This window comes from Siphateles boraxobius, unplaced genomic scaffold (assembly GCF_051911475.1).
Source record: "Siphateles boraxobius isolate OS27281-9 unplaced genomic scaffold, OSU_SipBor_1 130, whole genome shotgun sequence".
Lineage (NCBI taxonomy): Eukaryota > Metazoa > Chordata > Actinopteri > Cypriniformes > Leuciscidae > Siphateles > Siphateles boraxobius.
Window position 1 is genome coordinate 48,564,595 of NW_027508734.1, and position 25,872 is coordinate 48,590,466.

The following is a 25,872-nucleotide window of genomic DNA, read 5'->3' on the forward strand; positions in this document are numbered from 1 at the left end:
AGACAAGATTACCAAACTGATTCTCCTTTCAGAGAGTTTGACAATTTCTGCTGAACATCTCTCCTTGGGTTCTGCGAATTATAGAAAAAGGCTACAGAATTGAGATAAATTCTCGTCATCCTCTTTTCAATGGCTTTCTTCCGACTACGTTGAAACAAGATCAGATGCTGTTGTTAACACAGGAGTTACAGACTCTTTTGGACAAAGGGACTATACAACATATTCCCTTCCCAATGAGAGTCTCAGGTTTTTACAGCTTTTATTTTCTTGTTCTTAACCCCCTGGGGCTGGCGATACCAGCTCACGTTTTTTCTTATCAGTGCAAAAGTGACTCAAAATACTCTGTTGATTTTGATCTTACATATAAGTTTTATACATCATTCGATCCTGTTAAGTGTCTATTTTTTTGTGTATACTCACAATAAAAACAAAGTTTTGTGCTTTTTTGCCAAATAAAGAAAAATAAACATGATGCAAGTTCTGCCTTATCTTTGTCAGTGAAGTCCATTCTGAAACGCGTCCGAAAATAAACTGTAACTCAGCGAATACTCAGTCACACAGGCATACAGGCACACAGGCATGAAGCTTGAATTTTCTTCTTTTAAATTAAGTCATTTATATAAAAAACAAATATTCTCAGTTTATGTAATCTGTATGAAAATAGAGAGATGTCCGTCGTTTTATTTTCAGCTCATTAAAGCGCATTAAGTGCTAATGTGACCACGCCCACGGAGAGCATGCGCTATTCAAATGCAAATGATCTGAGGCAAGCCATGCAAACTTGGCAACGCCCACATCAGCTGGATAAAACACAACAAAACAACGAGACCAGATTCCTCAGTTTCAATGTACTTTGCAAACAATTCCAGGCAGAGGGAGCAGCAAATTTAAATGCTTTTTTCCAAATTCAGTCCGTACCACTGGAACAGACAGTAAAAATAATTCCTGTGACCGGAGGCTATAGCTAGAAGGATTCTTTTTACATATGTATGTACAAATTTATGAATGAAGTAAACCCAGGATAGATTTATAAATAAAAACATGCCAATGTTTTTGTCTTCGGATGGACAACGCAGACCAGCCAACCCGAGCATACAACACACAATGATGAGTGAGAGTTTTAAGATTTGTTATAAACCTCAGTGCACCATGATAAACAGTGTCTAAAGCATGTAAACATTGTGTAGATGCATGCATATATATCACATCACCATAGTCCAGTACCGACATAAAAGTCGCTGCAACAAGCCTCTTTTTTGCCTCAAAGGAAAGACAGGATTTAATTCTAAAGTATAAACCCAATTTAACTTTCAATCTTTTCACCAGTTGCTGGACATGAGGGCCAAAGGAGAGAGCATCATCAATTAAAATACCCAGATACCTGTACTGAGTCACAAACTCAATTTTTGAATTTTGCGACGTAGTAATAGGCAGACGATTATTATGAGGGATTGATTTGGATTAAGAAAACAACATGCATTTTGTTTTATCCACATTTAAAACCAGTTTTAATTCAATTAAGTTATGCTGAACAATATCAAATGCAGACTGTAATTGAGAAAGAGCTAGATTGGGTGTGGATGCTGAACTATATATAACTGTATCATCTGCATAATAATGAAACTTTACATTAAGAACGTTACGATCAATATTATTTAAATATATAGTAAATAGGAGGGGTCCTAGGAATGACCCCTGTGGCACACCTTTAGTGACATTAAGTGAACCAGAGATAAAACCTTCTGCCTGTACACATTGAGTTCTGTTTGAAAGATAGTTATTAAACCAGCCAATCGTATGTTTAGTTAATCCAATACTAGATAATCGTTGTATCAGTAAAGTATGATCAACAGTGTCAAATGCTTTTGATAGATCTGCTTTTCTGACTGCAACCGTGCATGCATTGCGCAATCGTCTAAAATCAAGCCAGCCTGAATTTAAATCAGTTTTTCTAGCTTTTGCCCATGCCAGGTTACGCTCATGAAGCATATTTGCTAAATTATGAGAAAACCATGCATTATTCCGACCCTTCACCATGTACCTTTTGCGAGGAGCATGTTTGTTTACTAAAGCAAAAAAAATTTTGATAAAAAAATTCCCAGGCTATTTCAAGATCAGGAATTAAATTAATTTGTTCCCACTCCAAATTATTCAAATTGTGTATAAACCCTTGTTCTGAGAAGTGTTTCATGTCACGCTTGGTTATGATGATTGGTTTAGTTGTAGGAATTTTTGTGTTTCTAACTGTTGCAATGACACAGTGGTCACTGATGTCATTCGCAAATATGGATGCAATTGAGTACTTATGGGGAGTATTTGTTAAGATTAGATCTATTAATGATGATTAGTAAACATTAAAACATAAAAAATAACATTAGTAAACATGTTATTTTTACATGAACATCCAAACTGTATTGCTATAACCTACCGAGATGAGTAAAAATAGACTGAAATATGTTGAAATAAAATGTCTTTGAATAAGCAACAAACTGCAAATTAACATTTCATAAACACGATATGTTACTGACTAAATATGAATGTTTAGACAAGATTTAGTTTATTAGTTTTGGATAGATTATAAAGTTTTTACTGTAAAAAAAAAGACTACTGCCATATCAAACAAGCTGTTGTTCGCCAATTTCTGCTCATATGTTAAATATTTAGTATGGGATGTTTTGTCAAAAATAAAGTAGGTATATTGAATTATCAACTAAGATGTTATTATAGTGTTTGTTCCAATATTCAAACTCCTTACCTTTGAAATGCGTATGATAAAATGTATACTTTTTACAAAGAAAGATTACACTTGAAATATTGTAAAATTGTAATTATTGTTGTAATTGTAACCTTTTTTTATTGTGTTTTATTAGTGACAAATTTGGGGAGAGGATACATATTCCAAAACTTTATGAAAATACAGTATGAGGATGAAATGCACAATTACTAGAAATGTTTACCTTGGATATTATACAATTTGCATGCATACAAAATTTTTGGGAAAAGGCAAATATTTTCAAGATCTTTCTTGGGGGTGGTGATGGCGCAGTGGATAAGACACATGCCTTTGGTGTGAGAGACCTGGTTTCGAATCCACTGTGAGACACCAATGTGTCTCTGAGCAAGACACTTAACCCCTAGTTGCTCCAGAGGCGTGCGACCTCTGAAATATAGCAATTGTAAGTCGCTTTGGATAAAAGCGTCAGCTAAATGAATAAATGTAAATGTAAAATCTTTCCAACTCAAACTTTGAACCAATTCTGTAGAATAAATATAGATGTATGTATGTATGCATGTATATATTCTACAGAATTGGTTCAAAGTTAGAGTTGGAAAGATCTTGAAAATATGTGTCTTTTTCCACTGGGTACCACTGTATTCACGCCCCCACACATATTGCCTTTCCAAACAAAAAGTGTCAACATTTAAATCAATGTATTGTTTTGTGTAAATGATTAGGCAGGATGATTTTCAGATCATTTTGGAGCAAAAACTCTAGGCAACAACATCCATTAGTCAAAAGTCTTGTGGACAAATATTTAGTATGTGTTTTGTGGCCTTTACTTTAAGTTTCAGTTTTTTCAATAACCATGCATAAACAATATTCTCTCAAAAATATGTTGCTCACATATTATGGTAGCTCTGTTTGTGCTAAATAGAGTGTAATGACAACTTTGGCATTAATATGTTTATAAGCAGCTGAAAAAAGTACAAATGTCAGGGCATGGCAAATGTGTAAATTCACTCTATATAGCAAAAACAAGGCTACCATAATATGTGAGCAAGATGTATGTACATGTTTGTATTTTTGAGAGAATATTGTTTATGCATGGTTATTGAAAAAAACGAAAACTTAAAGTCTCTGAAATAAGGCCACAAAACACATACTAAATACGTGTCCACAAGACTTTTGACTAATGGATGTTCTCGCCTAGGATTTTTGCTTCAAAATGATCTGAAAATCATCCTGCCAAATCATTCACATAAAACAATACATTGATTTAAATTTAGTAAAACACTTTTTCTTTAGAAAGGCAAAATCTTAATGGGCTAAAGGCCCATTTGGGCCCACTTGGCCCAATTGCCAAAAGGGCAAAAGGCAAAATGGGCGTGAATCATGTATAATGATCTGATTCACACCTGTGAAGACAAAAGACCTGCTTAATGAGCCTGCATAATGAGCTTTTCACAGGTGTGTCACTGAGCCACAAGAAAGAATACAAGGACAAAAGAAAAGAAATATATATATATATACTACAAAATTGGTTCACAGTCGGAAACATCTAGAAGAAAATAGTATTTTCCCACTTGTATTTTTGCTTGCAAATTGTATAATATCCAAGGTGAACATTTCTAGTAATTGTGTAGTTAATTCTCATACTGTATTTTCAAAAAGTTTTGGATATGTATCCTCTCCCCAAATTTGTCACTAATAAAACACAATACAAATAATTTGAAGAGAAGGCTTATATTGACTTATATTGAGATTTTGTTTACATCTACCTTATATATTATTTGCTATTTTATTAAAAAGGTTACAATTACAGCAACAATTAAAATAAAAATATTTCAAGTGTAATATTTCTTAGTAAAAACTAAAGTATAAATGTTATCATACATATTTCAAAGTTAAGGATTCATTAGTTTGAATAAAGCCTACATTGGAACAAACACTATAATAGCATCCTAGTTAATGACTTTATTTTTGACAAAACAAACATAGCCTAATTTATTTAGCATTTGAGCAGAAATTGGTGAACAAAAGCTTATTCAATGTGGCAGTAGTCTAGTTTACAGTAAACAGTTAATAAACTATCCAAAACTAGTCAACGAAATTTTGTCTTTCATATTTCGTCTGTAACATAGGCATATCGTTTGTTGTTTTTATGATAGCCTATATTATGATAGCCTCTTCACTTCCTGCTCAGCTACTGTTCGGACGCTCTTGCTTACTGCTCCGCGCTTTGCTCTATCGCTTTTATATTTTTATATTTTATATACTTTTATCACCTAATTTTAACTTCAGCAAATCAGCACAGTGCTCAAACACTTGGATTAGCCTACTACAAAAAAAAAGCAGAATTCTTTTATTCGACCAGCCTCCCACTGAAAGCTTACATTCCGGGGAAGAGAAAACACAACTGCCATAAGGACATTCATAAGGATAAGAAAATGCCTCCTCTGGAATCTACTTGCTGCTCTAACTGCCACAGACTTTTACAAAGGATTGCAGTTCTTGAAACAAAGTTAATTGCGGGACCACCAAACCAGACAGAACACACAACAGAGCTTCGTCATGGACGTCCTCAGCATACAGGCGGTGAGTCCCATGAATCTAGTGCTCCTCGACAGGCTATACTGAGTGTAGAGAGACAAGCCGATCGACTTACAAATCGATGCCACAAACAGGGAGCGAGACCCAAAGGCACTCGAGACATCAGATTGTCACGAGCATCACATATTGCCGCAGTAGCATCCTCTAACCCAGATATTGCTATGACAAGGATTGCAAACACTGGTCTCCTACCACCGCCTATACATCTTGAGAACAGATTTGAAGTATTAATGAATGAGGAATCCCCAAATTTGATGAATGAGCAGAGGTCGAGCAGACAGCGGCACTCAGCTCACAGCGCAGCCGAGCCCAGGACTCTGATAGTGGGCGACTCCATAATCAGAAACATTAGCAGCAGGGATACAACTACATGCTGCCTTCCACAAGCAACAACTTCTGATGTAAACAGGGAACTTCAGAACATTCTTATGAAACATAAGACTGCAAATCGACTCATCATTCATGTGGGAAAGAATGATATTCATAAAGAGCAGTCGGAACTCCTTAAGAAGGATTTCAATGAACTTTTTGAAACACTTAAAAGACTGAAAGTTCAAACATTCATCAGTGTACCACTCCCAGCAAGAGGAAGAAACAGGTTTTCACGGTTGCTTGGGCTTAATACATGGCTGCAAAAAAACCTGCAATATAAAAGGAGTGAACTTCATTGACAACTTCAATCTTTTCTGGAGTCAGAGGCAACTGTTTCAACAGAATGGCCACCACCCAAACAAACTTGGTTCAAGAGTGCTAAAGGACAATATCTACTTCTCCCTCCGTCATCCTTCTGCAGTGTGTGCCAATCCACTCTACCTGAATGGCACACACACACCTGGATACAGTATGAATGACCACAGGACTTCACTTCGGCACCTGAATGGACATGCGGTTGACACATCACACAAGGACAATGATAACACCACTCAGCCACAACAACCTCTGCTCACGGACACAATCTCAGCTGAGCCCTGCCCACAGAGCTCACCACAGACAGACTGTGACTTACTAGCACTGCTCCAAGATTCAGCACCCAAGGATGACTTTCTGGAAAACAGCCAAGGAAACCAGGACAGCATATCACAGCCTCCGATAACCCAAGAGCAACAGCCCCTCTCACCAGACACGTTATCTCTCTCTCCAGCATCTTCACTTCTGTGCTTCTCAGAGAAAATGGAACAACTGTTGTATGCTGGAACCAGACTATCCCACTCTTTTGCGGCCAGCCAAAAGATACCAACCAAAAAACGGCAGGCCCCACAACCACCAAAGCCTGCGGGCCCAGCTCGCCCTCCCCCTCCTCCTGTGAGAGCTCTTCGGCCTCTGCCACAGCGCCAGGGCCCACACCCCCCTCCATCTGCTCGAGGTGAACCAAAAACTTTCGAATATCTGGGTATTGTGTTAAAAGGTGCTCCACGCATTTTACTTATCATTGTTTACAGGCCTCCAAAATACTCTCCAGCCTTTGCTGATGACTTTACAGAACTGTTATCATCAATTTCCTCAGAGTTTGACTGTTTTATCATTGCTGGAGACTTTAACATTCACATAGATAATGCAGAAACCAATATGGCAAAAGAAATTTAAACTGTTTTAAAAACTTTTGATCTGACTCAGCATGTACATGGACCCACACATACTCATGGACACACTCTAGATTTACTTATCAGTAAGGGTCTAAACATTTCATCGATTGTTATTAAGGATGTAGCACTGTCTGATCATTTTTGTATTTTCTTTGATATATTGATCTCTCCTGCCATTGAAGCTAGATCTGTGTCTGTCAAGAAGAGATGCTTAAATGAGAACACTAGTGTACTGTTTATGAAGGCTATATCCTTAACACCAAGCATTTCTGCTGACTCTGTTGATTTTCTCCTTGATTATTTTAACTCAAAAGTTAAGAGTGTAATTGATGATATTGCTCCTGTGAAAGTCAGGAAGAAGAATGGCAGACAAAAAGCACCTTGGAGAAACTCAACAGCAGTGCAAAATATAAAAAGACAATGCAGAAAAGCAGAGCGCATGTGGCGGAAGACAAAACTTGTAGTCCATTATAACATCTAGAAAGACAGCATCCATGCTTTCAATAAGGAACTAGGCAAAGCTAGACAGACTTTCTTCTCGAATATTATAAACAGCAATATAAACAACACACGCACTCTTTTTGCTACTGTAGAGAGACTGACAAATCCCCCAAGCCAGATTCCCAGTGAAAGGCTCTCAGAGAGCAAGTGCAGTGAGTTTGCTTCTTTCTTCTCTGAGAAAATCAATAATATCAGAAAGGGGATCAGCTCATCCTTGAGTTGCGCTGGGGTCAGGCAGATCAGACAACAGCCTGAGAAAGTAGTCACTATGTCTGATTTTGAAGAAATGAATGGTAACATTTTGGAAGAAACCGTACAGCACCTTAAAACATCAACCTGCGCCCTTGACGCACTTCCCACATCTTTTTTCAAAAATGTGTTACACAGCTTAGAAGCGGATCTCCTAGAAGTGGTAAATGCCTCACTTCTCTCTGGGAGTTCCATTTCAAGGGAACTCGAGCTGCGTCAAACGCTGTGGGAACGCCCCTGCGTTGTGCGTCATGAAGCACGTATGGAATCAGCCCAATGGAGAGATGGAACGTCATAGGCGGGTGACGTCATCGACCAAAAAGCGATAAAGCACCCCATAAACACAAGCGCAACAGCTTTCTGTGCCTTCAGTCACGCTACATGTGAATCTGTCCCTGTGTGAATATTGTCTGTCTTTACATACTCTGCACCACACAAACAATTTATCTATCTATATATATATATATATATATATATATATATATATATTAAGAGAGATATGGCGAACGAACAGCAGTTTAGGAAGTGTGTCCCTCCCTGCTCGCGTTATTTTACGAGTGGGGATAAACACAGTTCTTTGTGTTGTTTGTTTGGGAGTGCAGCATGCCCAGTCAGCTCTCGAGGGAGCTGATTGTGAGCATTGCGAGCGTCTGCCATTAAGCACGCTCCACTCCCGCCGGCCGCTCTTCGAGGAGAGCGGTTCGGTGCGCGCTCCCTGCGGTTCGGGTCCCGCTCTTGCCGAGGCAGAGCGACGACGTGTATCGTGGGGATCGCAGATGGATCTCTCAGCGGGGTTAGAGACGGGCTCTGCCTTATCTCTCCCTTCACCTGTGAGATCCAGTGCCTCAGTCCCGTGTTTGGAAGCACGCGCTGCGGTTTCTTCCGCTCGGGCTGAGGCACCAGTTATAAATGAGGGAGATGTGGAGGATTCGCCACCTTACACCTTACCCGAAAGTGATGAGCTAGTGGAGGTATTAACAAGAGCTGTAGAAAAACTCAGCATTGTATGGCCAGTGACTAGACAGGAGTCTGTTTCTAAATCAAAATTAGATGAGAGATTTTTGCCGTCACGAGTGCAACCTCCACGCCGGTGCTTGCTGTTTTTTCCCGATCTCCACACTGAGGTGTCGAAATCATGGAAAAAACCGGTGTCATATAGAGTGTTTAGTCCCCAGACTTCAACATATTCTAATATTGTGGGGGCAAAATCATATGGTTATTCGGCTATGCCTCGCGTGGAAGAGACGCTTGCGAGTTTTCTCTCCCTCGAGGCTGCGTCATCTGTTAAGGCACCGGCAAAGAAAGAAATTTCTCCCTTTAAAAATTCATGTCCCTGGGGCTGCTGGGCGGGAGCAGCCCCGGCCGTCTGCGAGCTCATCATATAGGGCGCTGAAGCAGAGTGTCGCGTCTCGTGCTCCCCCTGCTGGACAGTGGGCTCAGCCGCGGCACTCTCAGATGAAATCTCCCAGTAATAGAACTGATCTGAGGACAGTTATATTAGCTAAGAAGGCTTCGGCTAAGAAGAAGTCCTGGTGCCATGGCGCGCAGGACACTGAGGGTGGTCGCCACCGAGGCGGAAAGGTGTTCACCTCTTTCTACGGTGTCCATTCTTCCTCGGTGCCCTCAGGGGCCCGTTCTGCCAACCCCGCCTTCATGCCGGGGCGCAGACGGTCCCAGCGAGCGATTTCCCAAGGAATGCTCGCTCCCTCTGAGGAGGGTTTCAGAGCGGTCAGACCAGTTGGTCCCTGCCGGTGTGCCGTTACAGGGCGCTGCGTTTGCTGCTCAAGTTACACCAGAGGCCAGTCTCGAGAGACTGGTACCCTTAGTAGAATTTCTGGCAGAGTGGAAAAGCCTTCCAAAAATATCTCATTGGGTCCTGCAGACAATAGAAAGGGATTATGCTATCCAATTCAGGTGTCGTCCACCAAGATTCAGAGGGGTTCTGCCTACACTGGTGGGCCCCGAGCAGGCTCTGGTTATGGAACAAGACGTGAAAGCACTCCTTCAAAATGAGGCTATAGAACGGGTTCCTCCTCCCAGTGTGGAGTCAGGCTATTACAGCCAATATTTAATCGTTCCAAAATAGGATGGGGGGTTGCGTCCAATTTTAGACCTGCGCCTATTGAATCGCTCGGTAGGGAAGCCAAAATTCAAGATGCTCGATAGTCAAGCAGATCGTGTCACAAATCAGATCCGAGGACTGGTCTGTCACGATAGATCTAAGGGACGCGTACTTCCACATTTCCATCCTTTCACAACACAGGAAGTTCCTGAGGTTCGCCTTCGGGGGCGAGGTGTACCAGCACAGGGTTCTTCCGTTTGGCCTAGCTTTATCTCCCCGCACTTTCACGAAATGCATGGACGCAGCACTAGTGCCCCTGAGGCTTCAGGGTGTTCGTGTCCTCAATTACATCAATGATTGGTTGATTTTAGCTCAGACAGAGCAGATGGCGGTTCGACATTGAGATGTCGTTCTCGTTCATATCAGGAAGTTGGGGTTGAGGCTGAACGCAAAGAAAAGTGTATTATCTCGTCAGAAGACCACTTTTCTGGGTGTCTTTTGGGTTTTGGTTTTGATGCAGGCGCAAATCGCTCCGACCCGCATCGTTTCGATTCTCTCAGCTGTGAAACAAGTAAAGCTAGGCCAGCTACTTACTGTAAAACAGTTTTAGAGACTGTCGGGTCTGATTGCAGCAGCGTCCAACGTTATACCTTGCGGCCTGTTGTACATGAGATCGCTACAGTGGTGGCTCAGGACCAAGGGATTCTCCCCGAGGGGAAATCCGCTCCGCACGGTCAAAGTCACGCGGCGCTGCCTTCGTGCTCTAGTCATGTGGAAACAAACTTGGTTCCTATTCAAAGGGCCTGTGTTGGGGGCTCTTTGTCGTCGCTTAACGCTAACGACGGATGCTTCCCTCACAGGGTGGGGGGCGGTCACAAGTGGTCGTCACGCCCAAGGGCTGTCGCAGGACCATCATCTATCACGGCTTATAAATTGTCTAGAGATGTTCCAGGCTCTGAAACACTTCCTAGCAGACCTGAGAGGTCATCATGTGTTAGTTCAGTCAGACAACACGTCGGTGGTCTCATATATAAATCATCATGGGGGCCAGCGGTTTCGCCGGGTTCTACAAGTTGGCCCGTCAGATCCTCCTGTGGTCCCAAGGGAGGTTACTATTTCTGAGAGCAATGTATCTTCCTGGGTATTTGAATGTGGTAGCAGACTCCCTGTCGAGACAAGGGCTGAGGCCGGTGGATTGGAGACTCCATCCCGAGGTGGTGGAGCTCCTTTGGTTAAGTTTCGGTCGCGCCGAGGTGGACCTATTCGCTTCCAAGGAGACCACGCATTGTCATCTGTGGTTTTCCATCAGCCATCCAGCCCCTCTGGGGTTGGACGCTATGGTGCAGCCGTGGCCGAGGTCACGTCTGTTCGCCTTTCCCCCGATTGCTCTGCTACCTGGAGTTCTGGGGAGGGTTCGCCGGGACGGGGTCAGCCTACTATTAGTAGCCCCGTTCTGGCCGGCCCGAGTATGGTTTGCGGACCTGATTTCTTTCCTGGACGGCTCTCCCTTGGAGCTCCCGGTCAGGAGGGATCTACTCTCTCAGGCGGGCAGCATGATATTTCACCCCCGCCCAGTATTGTGGGCTTGGCCTCTGAGGGGGCCCAGCTCATGAACTTTGGTCGCTCAACCGAGGTTGTTGAGACCATTCTTCACTCCAGAGCTCCATCCACGAGGAAGCTTTATGCCTTGAAGTGGAAACTCTTCACTTCTTGGTGTGGAGAGCACCTGCAGGACCCAGTTAACTGCCCAGTGGGTGCAGTGCTGGAATTCCTGCAGGAGCGCTTCTCCACAGGGCTATCCCCCTCCACACTAAAGGTGTATGTGGCGGCACTGGCTGCTTACCACGTCCCTTTCAGTGGAGTTTTTCTTGGGAGACACCCGCTTATAACTCGTTTCCTTCGTGGCACACTGAGGCTGAGGCCAGCAGTTCGTACGAGGGTGCCGGCCTGGGATCTGGCCATCGTATTAGAAGGTCTTTCCCTAGCTCCTCTTGAACCTATCGAAGAAGTTCCTGAGAAGTTTCTCACGTTTAAGACTATCTTTCTTCTTGCTATCTCCAAACTAAAGAGAATCGGAGATTTGCAGGCTCTGTCGGTTTCACCCTCGTGCCTGGGATTTTCGCCTGGCATGGTTAAGGCTTTTCTGCATCCTAGACCAGGTTACGTTCCCAAGGTCCCTACTAATGTTGTTAGACCTACAGTTCTGCAGGCCTTTTGTCCTCCTCCATTTCTGTCGTCTGACCAGGAGAAACTTAATTTACTCTGCCCTGTTAGGGCGTTAGACGCCTACGTCCACAGAACTGCCCTGTGGAGGAAGTCAGAACAACCATTTGTGTGCTTTGGGCCACCAAAGAAGGGGTGTCCCGCGTCTAAACAGAGAATGAGCAAGTGGGTGGTCGAGGCTATCTCACTTGCCTATGAGTCGGCTGGTCAGCCTTCACCTTTGGCTGTACGAGCCCACTCTACTAGGAGTATGGCGGCTTCTAAAGCCTTACTGTCAGGAGTTTCCCTCAGTGACGTATGTGATGCGGCTGTATGGTCTTCACCGCATACTTTCATTAAGTTCTACGACCTAGACATAAGTTCTACCCCTGGGGCACAGGTGCTCTCGTCCTCTGTGCGCTAGTTCTCACATGGCGGTCACTTGGTCCTATGGCGACGTGGGTATTAGCGTTCCCACAGCGTTTGACGCAACTCGAGTTCCCTTGAAAGGGAACGTCTCGGTTACGTATGTAACCCTAGTTCCCTGATAGGGAACGAGACGCTGCGTCATTCCACCATACTCCCAGCATTCCCGCTAGCGCTTCCTTCAGGCCTATCAGAAGCTGTTGCGCTTGTGTTTATGGGGTGCTTTATAGTTTCCTGGTCGATGACGTCACCCGCCTATGACGTTCCATCTCTCCATTGGGCTGATTCCATACGTGCTTCATGACGCACAACGCAGGGAACTAGGGTTAAATACGTAACCGAGACGTTTTCCGAACTCCCTGAAAACTGCAGTTGTCAAGCCCCTCCTGAAAAAGAGCAATCTGGATAAGACCATATTAAACAACTATAGACCGATCTCAAATCTTCCTTTCACAGGCAAGATCATTGAAAAAGTTGTCTTCAATCAGCTGAACAAATTCTTAAGCTCAAATGGACACTTTGACAATTTTCAATCTGGTTTCCGACCGCACCACAGCACAGAGACAGCGCTCATAAAGATAATAAACGATATTCGCTTAAATACTGATACAAGCAAATTATCAGTGCTGGTACTACTCGACCTCAGTGCTGCATTTGACACTGTCGATCACAACATACTTCTTGACAGGCTGGAAAACTGGGTCGGGTTTTCTGGGATAGTCCTAAAATGGTTCAGGTCATACTTGGTAGGGAGAGGTTATTATGTGAGTATAGGAGACCATAAGTCTGAGTGGACATCCATGACATGCGGAGTCCCTCAAGGCTCAATTCTTGCGCCACTCCTATTCAACCTGTACATGCTCCCAATGAGCCAAATAATGAGAAATAACCAAATCACTTACCACAGCTATGCAGACGATACACAGCTCTACTTAGCCCTATCGCCTAACGATTACAGCCCCATTAACTCTCTGTTCCAATGCATTGATGAAGTAAACAATTGGATGTGCCAAAACTTTCTTCAGTTAAACAAAGACAAAACTGAAGTAATTGCATTTGGAAACAAAGATGAAGTTCTCAAGGTGAACGCAAACCTTCAGTCTAGGGGTCAAACAACTAAAAATCAAGTCAGGAATCTTGGTGGGTCTCTGGAGTCAGACCTTAGTTTCAGTAGTCATGTCAAAGCAATAACTAAATCAGCATACTATCACCTGAAAAATATTGCAAGAATTAGATGTTTTGTTTCAAGTCAAGACTTAGAGAAACTTGTGCATGCTTTTATCACCAGCAGGGTGGATTATTGTAATGGACTCCTCACTGGACTTCCCAAAAAGACCATAAGACAGTTGCAGCTCATACAGAACGCTGCCGCCAGGATTCTGAGCAGAACCAGAAAATATGAACACATCACACCAGTCCTCAGGGCTTTACACTGGCTGCCAGTTACATTTAGGATTGATTTTAAAGTATTATTACTGGTATATAAATCATTCAAAGGCCTAGGACCTCAATACATTGCAGATATGCTCACTGAATATAAACCCAACAGATCACTCAGATCATTAGGATCACATCAGCTAGAAATACCAAGGGTTCACTCTAAGCATGGCGAGTCCGCTATTAGATACTATGCCAGCCGCAGCTGGAACCAGCTTCCAGAAGAGATCAGATGTGCTCCTACAGTAGTCACATTCAAATCCAGACTCAAAACATATCTGTTTAACTGTGCATTTAATGAATGAGCACTGTGCCACTGTTCGTCCGACTGTTTGTACTGTATTCTATTTTATGTTTTTAATTATTCTGATTTCTTTTGATTATTTCTGTATTTTATCTTGTACTCTAAACTGTTTTAATTATTCTGATTTCTTTTATTTTAATTTCTTCTATGTAAAGCACTTTGAATTACCATTGTGTATGAAATGTGCTATATAAATAAACTTGCCTTGCCTATATTAGGGCATAGAAATATTAATTCGCAGTTTAATACGTTGCTAATACAAAGATATTTTAATGTTATTTCAACATATTTCAGTCGATTTTCACTCATCTCAGTATAGCAATAGGGTTTGGTAAAAACTGTTCTGTTCATTCATTCACACACAGATGCGATTCATATTTAAACAGTCTTTTTACGGTTTACATAGACTATGATATCGCGATTAGAACAATAATAAAAAAAACGTACTTCTCAGATGGATATTTCATATTTCTTTGTAAAAACTAAAGTATACATTTTATCATACATATTTCAAAGTTAAGGATTCATTAGTTTGAATAAAGCCTACATTGGAACAAACACTATAATAGCATCCTAGTTGAAGACTTTATTTTTGACAAAACAAACATAGTCTGATATATTTAACATTTGAGCAGAAATTGGTGAACAAAAGCTTATTCAATTTGGCAGTAGTCTAGTTTACAGTAAACAGTTAATAATCTATCCAAAACTAGTCAACGAAATGTTGTCTTTCATATTTCGTCTGTAATATAGCCATATCGTTTGTTGTTTTTATGAGCCTATATTAGGGCATATAAATATTAATTTGCAGTTTAATACATTGCTAATACAAAGACATTTTAATGTTATTTCAACATATTTCAGTCGATTTTCACTCATCTCAGTATAGCAATAGGGTTTGGTAAAAACTGTTCTGTTCATTCATTCACACACAGAGGTGATTCATATTTAAACAGTCTTTTTGCGGTTTACATACACTATGATATCGCGATTAGAACAATAATAATAAAAAACTTACTTCTCAGATGGATCCGTTGCTCCTCGAAATGAAAATAAACCAGCACATGTTCTGAGGTAAATGTCCCAGGATTATTCCTCACACAGCCTCGCAAGAAGAAATAGTACATTAATCTGATGTTTACATTTGTTGTGTTATCGCGTTTATGGTGGGCATTGACACGTTTGCATGTGTTGCTTCAGATCATTTGCGTTTGAATACCGCGCGCTCTCTGTGGGCGTATCACATTAGCAGAACAATGAGCTGAGAGAACGATAATGAGATCGGCTGACACCTCTCTCTTTTTTTATAGATTACATAAAAAGAGAATATTTATTTAGTTTTGAATTAGATATTTTAAAATTACAAACTTAAATGATTATAAAGATATATTGCTCATGCTTGTGTGAATAGTATTCGCTGAGCTTTGTTTAAGTTTAGAGACGTGCTCCAGAAAAAAAGTTAACGGGGACAGAGAGGCAGAAAGCACACCCTGTTTCTTTTCTTCATTTTAATAAAAGCACACGGTTTTGATGTTAATGTGAGTGTACACAAAAAAAGAAGACCCTCTATAGTTTATAATCATGTATTGATTTTATTTATATGACCAAAAATGACGGAGTATTTTAAGTCTATGTTGCTGCTATGTGGAAAAAAAACAGCAAACAGGGTTAAGAAGGATGGGGGGTTGCGTCCCATCCTCAATCTTAGTCTTTGAACCGTATTCTGCAGACTTACAAGTTCAAGATGTTAACGTTGAAGCTTATTGTGCCTCAAATTCAATCTGAGGATTGGCTTGAAGGACACCTACTTTCATATAGAGATATGCCCATGCACAATAAGTTTCGGGGGCGAAGTTTAGCAATATTGGATTCCTTTCAGTCTGGCTTTGTCTCCTCGCAACTTCACTTAGTGCATGGATTCAGCTCTGGCTCCTGGGCATACGTTTACTAAATTACATAAATGACTGGCTAATATTGGCTCGAAAGAGTTGGTGGTCCAGCATTGCGATGTCATCTTCACTCATCTAAGGTGCTTAGGTTTAAGATTTAACCACAAGAAAAAACATTTTTCTCCAAATTAGACGACTGCTTTTGTCAGCTTAGTTTGGGACTCGACTACGATGCGGCACATATGTCTCCCGTTTGTGTAGATTCTATTCTCGCCATGGTTGGCAGCTTAAAATTAGGTCAGGAGATCAATGCCAGACACTGTTGGGTCTGATGGCCGCCGCCACCAGCGTAATACAGTTGGGCATGCTGCACATGAGGCCCTTCCAGTGGTGGCTCAAGAACAAGTGGTTCCACCCTCTATTGCATGCATATTACATGGAAGGGGGGATCTCCTCAATCACCACCAATGTACAGCATCAAACTGGATGATGCGACGGCAGCCATAGTGCGTCAGAACGCCCACCACACACCAGTTTATTGGTGGAGAGGAGACAAAGTGTTCATGCTTCATGCCAATCAGTATATATGGCGATGATTAGGAGGCCATGATGGTGGACAGAGGCCAATGGGCAAATTTGGCCAGGATACATGTACATTTACATTTATTCATCTTGCAGACTTGCAGAATACAGCAAGCAATTCATTGTTAAGAGGCAAATAAACACAAGTGCTCAAAATACAAAGTTTAAGACATTGCTTAGTGTAGCATAAGCTCGAATAGAGAGGGATTAAAGGAAAGTGAAAGCATATATTTTTTTTTACGATGAAGTTTTCATCTGTCTTTTAAATTCAAGGAACAGTGAACGAAAATGTTCTGGAGAGTGATTTTGTGCCTCTCTGTGATGGTACCTGGTAGGGGTGTAGACTTGTAAGAGTGAGTGGAAGTAGGAGGGTGCCTAGCTTGTGGTAGATCTGTAAGCAAGCATCTATGCCTTGAACTTGATGCGAGCATCAAGTGGTAGCCAGTGCAGAGAGATGAAGAGAGGTGTGACGTGGGCCAGCCAGAAGAGCATTGCAGTTTTGCTGGGGTTAAACCCCTACTCTTTTTTCGATGGACATCCTAGGATTTTATTTGAGAGTCAGGACCTTATTTCCATTCTTAATGCTTTGGCTTAATGATACCATTCTTAATCCTCTCTACTCAGATACTTTATGCTCTTAAGGGGGCATTTTTGCGGGGAGTAATATGTATGTCACCTCTAACAAAGAGACTATATCACATTGGGTTTTGGATGCGGTTGCAAGTCACACGTTATCGTTTCGCCTCTAGCCGTCAGAGCCCATTCTACTCTGAGTGTGGCTGCCTCAAAAGTGTTGACAAGAGGTGCGCTTTTGCAAGATCTTTGTGCTGCTGCATGCTAGACCTCTCCACACAAATTCATTAGGTTTTACAGTGAGGATGTGAATTCAACCCCTGGATCGCAAATCGTTTTGGGTTGATTAATTCCTTTAACTACAGTTTTGTGCTTGTGTATACTTTTCACAACCTGTGGTGCAGGCATTCATTCAGTATGGCATAATGGATATTAATGTCCCCATAGTTTCAACACAATGAGGCAGCATTGACATTCCCTCGAAAGGTAACATCTCAGGGTTATGTATGTAACCCATTTCCCTAAAATGGGAACGAGACACTGCATCGCATTGTCATACTTCAATTATGCCTATGCGGCTTCTTCAGACAAATTAATTTGATGATTAATTTAGCGCTTGAGCATTAAATACACGCTCAGCGCCTCGTTACGTGTTCAGGTGCCATTTTATAGACATAGTCACGTACTACGTAGCGTCACCTGAATTTGTACATGGCCAATAGTATTGGCGCGTGTGAAGACGTTATTCAGACAATGGCACACACTGAAGATGTTCCCATAGTATCAATGCAATGATGCAGCATCTCGTTCCCATCTCTGGGGAGACATTTGTCTTATTCAGTTAAGTAAAAATAATTATATAGTTTTTTTCCAACCTTCTGTTACTAAGAAATTAACTAATACATTTTAATGTTTCATATTTACAGTTAGGACTAAATATATGTTGTGCCCCTCACAGGGAGACCCTGGAAATCCAGGGGAGATCGGTCAAATGGTAAGTGTCTTATTGTATGTCCAGCTGCTAACATCATAGCCTCTTCAATACAGTTAAAGACAATGCTAGATTTAGTATATCCAATATCTAATGATGGCAATTTCAATCCTCCTTAATCTGCAAAATCTGTTTAATCAGAAAAAAATTAGACCATCATACCTTTGATAAAAACTGAAGAACTTTTTTAACATTTGCACGAAATGACTCTACCCTGCTGAAAAATCTAGCATTGCTGGTTACCAGCATAAGGCCGTAGGTCCACCAAAGCGTTTTTAGCCAGCTGAAAATGCTAGACGCTCAGCTGAAAATGCCTAGCTGCGCTTGAGAGCGTTTTTGCAGCGCTGCGTTTTTTAAGTCGAGACAATTCGTTACTATGATACAGAATATCCGCAGCACAGTTTACTTGTAACTGATTTCGTAGATAATTTGTTTCATACTAAAAATTTATTTTTCATCCATTTTGTTCGGTTAGCTCTGCTGGTTGACGTTGTTGTTCAGAAAGAATGTTGTGACAGTTGGTCGGTGTGGTTTTTGTCCTGCCCCTCTTCCACTGTGATTGGACGGCTGTGTAAAAAGTGACAGTGATGAGCGCTGCGTTTTACCCAAAGTTGAACATTTTTCAACTCTCAGCGACCAGTAAAAAACGCCGGGCGCTCAGCGCTTGAGCGTTAAATACACGCTCAGCGCCTCGTTACACTCATAGGGTCTCATTCATGGAACAAGCGTAAATATACGAGTAAATATGCGGTTGATTTGCGCGTAAAGAGACCTTCCCGAAAACTCTTCTCCTGATTCACAAATACTTTTGTAAACGTCAGATGTGATAGTGAAATGTGTGTGTGTGTTAATGAATTCCAATCAGTCATAAATGGGATGCGCGTGCACGTTCATTCTCAATTACCATAAATCCCGCCCATTAAATCCGACTGACAACTATATATGGGCATCATATTATGACATGATTGCGAATGAAAAAGAAAAATTTCTCAGATGCAGAAACTGAAGTTTTATTATCAGAAGTTCATTCAAAACGCCACATTTTATTTTCAAGCGTACATAGTGGCGTATCGGGTCCTAAAAAAATAGGAAGCTTAGCAGCATATTATAGATGCAGTCAATGGAGTTTCATCTGTTAATCGAACATTCCCAGAAGTGAGAAGAAAATGGTTCGACATTAAGCTTAAGAGCAAAAAATGAATTATTTCACTTCGGAAAAATCGTATTAAAACTGGAGAAGGACCCCCATCGCAGATGCTATTACTGGCTCTCATAATAAGAAAAAACGTATGTCCTACTATATATAATATTGTTTTCAAAATGCTGTGTAAATATGTACCCGATTAAGGTGAATTAAAATGCAGCCTTATTAATGAGCAAAACGTTCGGGTGTTAAGCGCACTATTTACGCGTGGCTGGGAGCAGGGGCCTGTTTCAGAAAGAAGGTTAAGTAAAAACTCTGAGTATGTTAACCCTGAAATGAGGGAAACGTCTCGGGTTACGACTGTAACCCTTGTTCCCCGAGAAGGGAACGAGACACTGCGTCGTCGTCGTGACGACAATAGGGGAATGCCCCCAGCGTAGCGCGTCTGAAGCATGAATGAAATCTGTCCAATCCTGATTGGTGCTGCGTCATGACGTAGTAAATGACGGCAAAACCGGAAGATACAAAGGGACGCCCAGCACACACACACATTAGCTCTTTTGGATTGAAGCAAGCGCTCTGACCGTGATAGGTGTGGCGACGAGACGCAGTGTCTCGTTCCCTTCTCGGGGAACAAGGGTTACAGTCGTAACCCGAGACGTTCCCCTTCGAGGGAACTCGCACTGCGTCGTCGTCGTGACGACACTAGGGGAACGAAATGCCCACTATGCCACACCGTAATCACGCCCGCCCTAGTGTGAAGCTGGAAGACCAGGCACACTTAGGACGCGAACACTCTGGCGCCAGGCGTCACGGGGAGTTCCAGACTGTAGAAACGTATGAAGGTGTGCGGGGTAGCCCACCCGGCCGCCTCGCAGATCTCCTGAAGCGAGACGCCAGAAAGGAGGGCCACCGAGGAGGCCATGCTTCTGGTGGAATGTGCCCTCACGGCCATAGGTGAAGGCAAATTGCGCACCTGATAAGCCGTGGCTATAGCCTGGACAATCCAATTGCTGATTGTCTGTTTAGATGCAGGCAGCCCTTTCTTGGGTGAACCAAAGCACACCAACAACTGGTCTGACTTCCTCCACTGAGAAGACTTCTCCAAATAAACCCTTAGAGCTCTGATTGGGCAGAGCAGGTGAAGTCTCCCCTCTTCCGCCGTCCCATTAGGTGGAGGTTGGAAGGCCTGAAGAACCACCGACCGTGCCACACTAGACGGCACCTTGGTCACATAGCCCGGTCTAGGATGCAAGATGGCCTTGACACCGCCAGGGGCAAACTCCAGGCAAGTTGGCGTTATAGCCAAGGCCTGGAGATCCCCCACCCTCCTCAGAGAGGTGATGGCAAGGAGAAAGGCCACCTTGAAGGTCAGATTCTTTGCCTCAGCCGACTCCAGTGATTCAAAGGGGGCCTCAGCCAACCCTTCAAGAACCACTGCCAGGTCCCAGGTTGGGACTCTGGAGTGAGCCGCAGGCCTCATCCTCCGAGCCCCACGGAGGAAACGTACAACCATATGGTGCTTTCCCAAGGGCCCAGCACCTATAGGCGAGTGGAAAGCCGCAAAGGCAGCCACATACACCTTAAGTGTGGACGGGGTAAGACCGGCGGAGAAACGATCTTGGAGGAACTCCAGCACTGAAGCCACTGGGCAGTTAACCCACCAAGTGGAAAACACATTCCACTTTAGGCTGTACAGTCTCCTGGTGGAAGGAGCCCTGGAGCTGAGTAGGGTCTCGACAACATCTGCTGACAGGCCAGCGTCTAGGTACCGAGCCCCCTCAGGGGCCAGACCCAGAGGCTCCACAGCTCTGGCCGGGGGTTAAATATTGTGCCCCCTGCCTGAGACAGCAGATCCCTCCTCAGAGGGACCTGCCACGGGAGGCCGTCTAGCAGTGCTACAATGTCCGAGAACCATATCCGGGTCGGCCAGCGGGGTGCTACTAAAAGTAGGCTGATCCCTTCCCGGCGGACCCGCTCCAAGACTCCCGGGAGCAGAGCGATCGGGGGAAATGCGTACAGACGCAGCCTCGGCCACGTCTGTGTCATAGCGTTCAGCCCCAACGGAGCTGGATACCTGAGAGAGAACCACAGTGGACAGTGGGACGTCTCTTGAGACGCGAACAGATCCACTTCCACTGGGCCGAATCTCACACACATGGCCTCCACCACCTCGGGGTGGAGTCGCGCTCCCTGGGCCTCAGCCCCTGCCTCGACAGGACGTCTGCTCCCTGATTTTGGATCCCGGGGACATACATCGCTCTGAGAGACGACAATTTCCCCTGGGACCACAGAAGGATCTGGTGTGCCAGTCAGCATAGAGGGCGCGACCTCAGACCCCCCTGATGATTCAGATACGCGACTACAGAAGTGTTGTCCGAGCGTATCAGGACATGGTGGCCGCGGAGGTCCGGGAAAAAACTCCTCAGAGCTTTGTAGACCGCCAGCATTTCCAGGCAATTGATGTGCCAGGAAAAATGCCGGGTCTCCCACAGACCTCTCGCAAAGCGGCCGTCCATGACCGCGCCCCAACCAGTGAGAGAGGCATCTGTTGAAACGATTTTCCGGCAACATGATGCTCCCAGCACTGGTCCCTGGGACAGGAACCAAGGTTTCCTCCATATAACGAGGGAACGAAGGCATCTGCGCGTTACCCTGATCATACGAAACGGATTTCCCCTCGGGGAAAACCCCTTGGCTCTCAACCACCACTGTAGGGGTCTCATGTGTAGCAGGCCAAAAGGTATGATGTTGGACGCTGCTGCCATGAGCCCCAGCAGTCTCTGAAACTGCTTCACAGTGAGGTTGTGGCCTAGCTTCACTCTGGAGACCATCGCCAGAATGGACTCCACGCGTGCAGGAGACATCTGTGCCCGCATCGTCTTGGAATCCCATACAACTCCCAGGAACGTAGTCCTCTGGGAGGGCGTCAACACACTCTTTTTTGTGGGCGAGGACGACATCTCGATGCCGAATCGCCAGCTCTCGCGACTGGGCCAGAATTAGCCAGTCATCGATGTAATTGAGCACCCTGACGCCCTCGAGCCTCAGGGGTGCTAGAGCTGCATCCATGCATTTTGTAAAAGTGCGAGGGGAGAGAGCTAGGCCGAACGGAAGAACCCGATATTGGTACGCTTTGCCCCTGAAAGCGAACCTCAGGAACTTCCTGTGACATGGAAGGATGGAAATGTGGAAGTATGCGTCCTTCAGATCTATCGTGACGAACCAGTCCTCGAACTGGATCTGACACACGATGGCTGGAATTGTGAGCATCTTGAACCTGAATCTCCTCAGGGACCGATTCAAGTGCCTGAGATCTATTATTGGACGCAACCCGCCATCCTTCTTGGGAACTATGAAGTACCGGCTGTAGAACCCGGACTCCCTGTCTGGCAGAGAAACACATTCTATGGCCTCCTTGACCAACAGGGATTGAACCTCCTGTTCCATAACCCGAACCTGCTCTGGGCCGACCACAGTCCAGACCACCCCGTTGAACTTCGGGGGAGGGGAACTGAACTGCAGCCTGTAACCCAGCTCTACAGTACGCAGGGCCCACGCAGATATATTCGGAAGGCATGACCATGCGCCGAGATAATCTACTCGGGTGTTAATCGAGACTCGTTCCCGACCCCCTGAAGCGGCTGACCGGCAGGGAGTAGTCGAGAACTAATTTTCGGTGTGCGGACGCGTTATGCTGCCCAGCCACAGGTCTTACTAGAGGTAGCTGGAGCGACGTGTGTACGCGGGAAAACAGTGAGGTCCGAAGCGTACTTGACGGCGGAAACACAGCACTGATTTCCCGAGAGCTCCGGGATGGAGGCGACCTCGATCGCCCCACCCCGGGGGGGGGGCAGCTCTCAGCGGTCCGGCCGCAATTAGGACCGCTTGGAGGAAGCCTTCTTTGCCTGAAGGACGGTTCTCAGATCGACCTTAGGCTCGGAAGGCTTACCGCGAGAGCACCGCCTCCTTTGCCAAGCTCCCTCGGGAGGGGCGCGGGAGGCGACACTCTCTTTTTGCACCTGTCGATGCGAGTAGCCGGCAGGTGGCCGAGGCTGCCCTTTAGAGGCAGCCTTCCCCGAGGACCCAGAACGGCGAGGGAGGTATTGCTGGAAGGCCGCCGACTGTTTTTTAACCTCCTGAAACCTCCCGACGACGGTATCAACCGCGCCGCCGAAGAGGCCAGACGGTGAAATCGGGGAGTCATTATGAGAAAATGTTTTTCTCTCTCCTTCATCCCCGACAAATTCAACCATAAATGCCTCTCCACACACACCAAGCCAGCCATGGAGCGGCCGACGGCACGGGCCGTCTCCTTGGTGATGCGGAGGGACAAGTCAGTGGCCTTCCTCAGTTCTGTGATATCCCTAGGAGAGGGACCCTCACCCTCATCAAGCTCCTTGAGGAGGTCAGCCTGGTAGGCCTGCAACACCGCCATGGTGTGCAGGCAGCTACCAGCCCACCCAGCCGTCATATAAGCCCTGCCCACCAGCGCGGATGTATCGCGGCATGGCTTAGTGGGCAGTACCGGGGCCTTAAGGGACGATGCAGCCTCGGGAGAAAGATAGCTCGCGAGAGCTTCCTCTGCCCGAGGCATTGTCCCATAACCAAGCTCAGCCACCCCCAACACGTTAGCAAAATCGAGTATTGGGGGATTGGGGAGCCTGGCTGAATACGGTTTCACCCATGACTTGCACAACTCATTGTGCAAGTCAGGAAAAAACGGAAGGCCCCGGCGTGGAGGTTGAGACCTGCGCTTAAAAAATCTCTCATCCAGTTTGCTTGGTGGCTGGATCTGTAATTCTTCTTGTGGCCAATCAATACTTAGTTTGGCCACATCGCGGGTCAAAACCTCCACTAGCTCCTCTTGAGCAGGCACGTGAAGTGGCTGATTAATGTCCACATCACCCGCCTTGATGTTTTAATTATCTGACTCAGATCCAGATAACTGAAACATCGGGTCCTCCGCCTCGCGGGAAGAAGCCGCATCGCGGGCTTCCGCACGGGGCGGGAAAACCTCTGAATCCTCAGACGAGGACCGGGAAGATGCCGTAGCAGTCCCGTGTCCCCCTGAGAGATCCATCTGCGAGCCCCACGATCTGCGGCGTCGCTCTACCTCGGCAACCGCCGGCCCAGAACCGCAAGGCTCGCAAGCCTGGCCGCTTGAATCAAACACGGCCAGCCGCGAGCGCAAAGCCCTGAGCGGCAGCTTATCACACTCGCTACAAGCGGCTCCCTCGAAAGCCGCTCTAGCGTGCTGCGCGCCCAGACAATACACACACAGCTGGTGTGTGTCCGTGCCCGTAATGTAGCGCGGACACGGATGCACACACTGTCTAAATTGCTCGCTAGACATCTTATATATTTGTGCTTGATGCCACTGCAAATATATATGGGACAAACAACAGTAAATAAGATCACACAGAGCGCTTTAGCTGAAGAGCAAAAAAGTTAATGTGTGTGTGTGCTGGGCGTCCCTTTGTATCTTCCGATTATGCCGTCATCTACTACGTCATGACGTAGCACCAATCAGGATTGGACAGATTTCATTCATGCTTCAGACGCGCTACGCTGGGGGCATTCCACGAGTGTCATCACGACGACGACGCAGTGCGAGTTCCCTCGAAGGGGAACTCTGGGTTTTCTGTTTCAGAATGGGAGGTAATTCAAACCTGAGAGAGCAGGGTAAGTCAAGCCCGTTTCTGAAAGAGAGGTAACTTATACTCAGAGTCAGTTACAATAGTAACTTACTCTATGAACCTAACCTGGTCGGGAGCAGGTTTACTTCCGTAAACCCAGAGTTTATTTCGGTCTCCTCCCCTTTTTTAAAGAGGAAGCGGTGTTTAAACACCTCATTCATTCTTTCGGTACATTCATTCATTGCTGTTTTTACCGCTGTTTTTTTTTTTTTTTTAATAAGATGAAGTCTACATAACTGGGGAATTATGCTTCATAATTTCTGGTGTATTGAGTAGGCTACTTACAACTATCTGGGGTTCTGTTGGGACAGGAGGCTCCAAAAGACAGATATTACCATCCGAATCTGTTGGGACCAATGAAAAACCCAACCGAAAGTCAAAATAAATGGAAATATCAAAAATACCCTATATAAAAAATAACACATATAAATAATATGAATAATAAAACCTTTTACATTTTATGAAGGCCCTTGGATCTTCGGGAGTGGCTGGCTCTGATGAAGTCCCTCCAGGAATTCCCTCAGCCAAAAATGCTGCTGCATTGCTAGACACTGGATGCTTTTTAGTTATTTAATATGTCAAATGTTTGTCAAGTCAAGTCAAGTCATCCTCATTTATATAGCGCTTTTAACAATGTAGATTGTTTGTAAAGTCAGGTAGCCTACACCCATGATATGCTTAAGCCTTACCTGATTGAATTATGTTCCCTTTCAAGGGAACTCGAGCTGCGTTTGAGACGCGATGGGAACGCTCTGTGTGATTACGTCGTGAAGCACGTGTAAAATCAGTCCAATGGAAGCCCACTACGACATAGGTGACGTCATAGACCAGGAAACTATATAGCAGCCCTGAAATCAGACCGCGACAGCTTCTGTACCTTCAGCAAGCGCTCTCTGTA

The 25,872-nt window shown here is 44.5% G+C and overlaps 1 protein-coding gene across 1 annotated transcript in view; it reads left to right on the top strand.

Moving 5' to 3' along the window:
• The window catches only part of col25a1 (collagen type XXV alpha 1 chain), a 206,830-nt gene that overhangs the window by 12,129 nt on the left and 168,829 nt on the right, over nucleotides 1-25,872 (top strand). The window contains exon 4 of the mRNA XM_077229671.1: nucleotides 18,099-18,134. Within this exon, the coding sequence (XP_077085786.1) occupies nucleotides 18,099-18,134 (36 nt within the window). The remainder of the gene's footprint in view (nucleotides 1-18,098; nucleotides 18,135-25,872) is intronic.